This window comes from Paramormyrops kingsleyae, chromosome 21, assembly GCF_048594095.1.
Source record: "Paramormyrops kingsleyae isolate MSU_618 chromosome 21, PKINGS_0.4, whole genome shotgun sequence".
NCBI lineage: Eukaryota > Metazoa > Chordata > Actinopteri > Osteoglossiformes > Mormyridae > Paramormyrops > Paramormyrops kingsleyae.
Window position 1 is genome coordinate 13,182,433 of NC_132817.1, and position 2,014 is coordinate 13,184,446.

Consider the following 2,014-nt stretch of genomic DNA (forward strand, 5'->3'; position numbering starts at 1 on the left):
TTAAAAAATACGATGTAACTTTATTAATTCACTATAATAACATCTTCACAATAATAGCTATTGGAAGGTAAGAATATGAGCTTATAGTGATACACAGACACAGAGAGCTGAATGTTAAACGCGCTCGGAGCCACACAGCTGCGACTCCGTGGTTCGTCCTCTTGCTAACCCATTTTCCCCAAGCAGTTTACACATGAAAAGTTACTTTATATCACAAAATAAATTCTCCCTTCACATTCACAGGTCCTGCAGCATAAAAATCAACCTCAGCTCGCATCGTTTAAGGAAAAAGGCTAGTTTTAATCACAGGGGAAATTTATATGCTTCCCAAAGAATAAAAATACAGTAATTTCTGTAGGCAGAGGACCTGGTGCACATACTGTAATGTACCCTGAACGATAATCAGATGTGTGACGTCGGTGACACGTGTGAATAGATTTATCAGAGATACCAATCCCTCTGCTGGACTGGCCATCTGAGCTGGGCTGAGTGGCAGAAACTTCTGTTCTGGGATCAGTCGAAGTGGGGGGTCTTTCTGCATCCTGTTGGTTTTAATGAGATCAGCCAAAGAGAGTCGATGATGGTCGTTGTTGGGCAGTGTGTGTGTGGGTCTCACCTCAGGCTTAGATATTCTTCTTGGGTCCCTTTGAGGGCAGGGAGGGGGGTGGAAAATCGTCAGACCAGTATATATGTACTCATAATGACTACTGGAGGAAGTCTGCATCTCGTAAGGTTCTGCACACATCTCCCTACCTTTCGAGCCAGTTTGTCCACGGAGATCATGAGCTTCTTAACCCATTGCTCTTTTGGGTTAGCACAGAAGGCTCTATCTCTTTTCGTGATGAACCTATCGGACACAGAAACCCGAGCTGGTCACCACAGTGAGCGACACCGTGAGGCCGCGTGACACGCATGTCCCCGGGACAGCGGTACTCACACGATGGCAGGGATGTTGCAGCCACCGTCCACCTCCTGTCTCTTATACTTCACCACCGTCCTTTTGGTGCTTCTCTTAACTGGTGCCACATACCTCAGACAACAGTCCTCATAGGCTCCTACATTCAAATCCCACAACAGAGCCAAGTTTACCATCTCGTGCCCAGACACTGGTTTATGGTGGTGTGAATGATGAAGGAAGATTTGTGGAGCGGTGAAGTCTGGTCATGTGACCTGTCCTTCATCCTGGGATTTGTAGAAATTCACGCCCCCATACGCTAAATGCTAAGCTCCATCCTGACAGTTAGATGCTTCCTTATGTCCCAGCCTCTCTGCTCTCATAACCCACCCCCTCACCCCCCCATCTGGCTCTCTGTTTTCCAGCCTGTGGTTTAGGTTCTGATCCCCTCTTTGTCACATGCCCCCCACCCAGCACCCACAAATTTACCTCCCCGTAAGGGTGTGGATTTGAATTCTGCGTTGATTGTGGGTAGGGTCTCGACCCTATCGTCTGTACCCAAATCTACACCCTTGGCTCACTGTTATCTGAAGTGTCACTCCAGTGTAAACGCAGCTTTTAACTCAGGTATTCAAAATTGTTACTGGAGTATTAGCTTATTATCTCTGTGTGTGCCATGCATTTAACCCTAACCCACTTACTTCATTTCCCACCCAGCCTTTGGGTCAAACAGAGGACCTGAGCGGGTCTTACCTTGGGCGAGCGTGAGGCAGAGGAATGCCAGGAGGAGGATGAAGAACAGGGTACTGAATCGCATCTCTTAGTCGGCTGGCGCGGCGTCGTGGCTGGCTACGGAGAGAAACGGGCGATTTAACCATCTACACGCACTTGGGAGAAGGGGTCACATGCAGGAGAGGGGCACCCTATTAAGACTGGGGCACCCATTCCTGAGCTACTTACTGGAGTCTGAAGCTGGGAGTGTTGCTGCACCTTCCCTGCTGCCTCTCGCTGGTCTGCCCCTCACAGAGCGCCCTGGGCTTATGAGCGCTCACTTGTTGCCACGCCCCCCAGTGGGAGAAAGAGATGACATCGTTCGGCAGCTTCACAGTAACTACTTAA

At 49.0% G+C, this 2,014-nt stretch overlaps 1 protein-coding gene across 2 annotated transcripts; it reads right to left on the minus strand.

The window, feature by feature from the left end:
* On the minus strand, positions 1-2,014 carry ccl25a (chemokine (C-C motif) ligand 25a). Of its 2 annotated transcripts, XM_023818974.2 has the most exons (6): positions 1,856-2,014; positions 1,649-1,744; positions 938-1,055; positions 754-847; positions 617-644; positions 1-542 (listed from the first exon to the last, which is right to left on the minus strand). In XM_023818974.2, the coding sequence occupies exons 2-5, from the start codon at positions 1,710-1,712 to the stop codon at positions 624-626; spliced, it is 297 nt and encodes a 98-aa protein (XP_023674742.2). In that variant the 5' UTR covers positions 1,713-1,744; positions 1,856-2,014; the 3' UTR covers positions 1-542; positions 617-623. The 2 variants fall into 2 exon arrangements, with proteins under 2 accessions (XP_023674742.2, XP_023674741.2); XM_023818973.2 differs by having other exon boundaries at positions 1-644.

What these genes read in the sequence shown, in the direction of transcription:
- ccl25a (XM_023818974.2), bottom strand. Translation starts at nt 1,712, where the DNA reads ATGCGATTCAGTACCCTGTTCTTCATCCTCCTCCTGGCATTCCTCTGC. An exon ending in CTGCCTCACGCTCGCCCAAG is followed by an intron (nt 1,056 to 1,648) that starts GTAAGACCCGCT and finishes ATTTGAATGTAG; the next exon opens with GAGCCTATGAGGACTGTTGT. An exon ending in TGCAACATCCCTGCCATCGT is followed by an intron (nt 848 to 937) that starts GTGAGTACCGCT and finishes TGTGTCCGATAG; the next exon opens with GTTCATCACGAAAAGAGATA.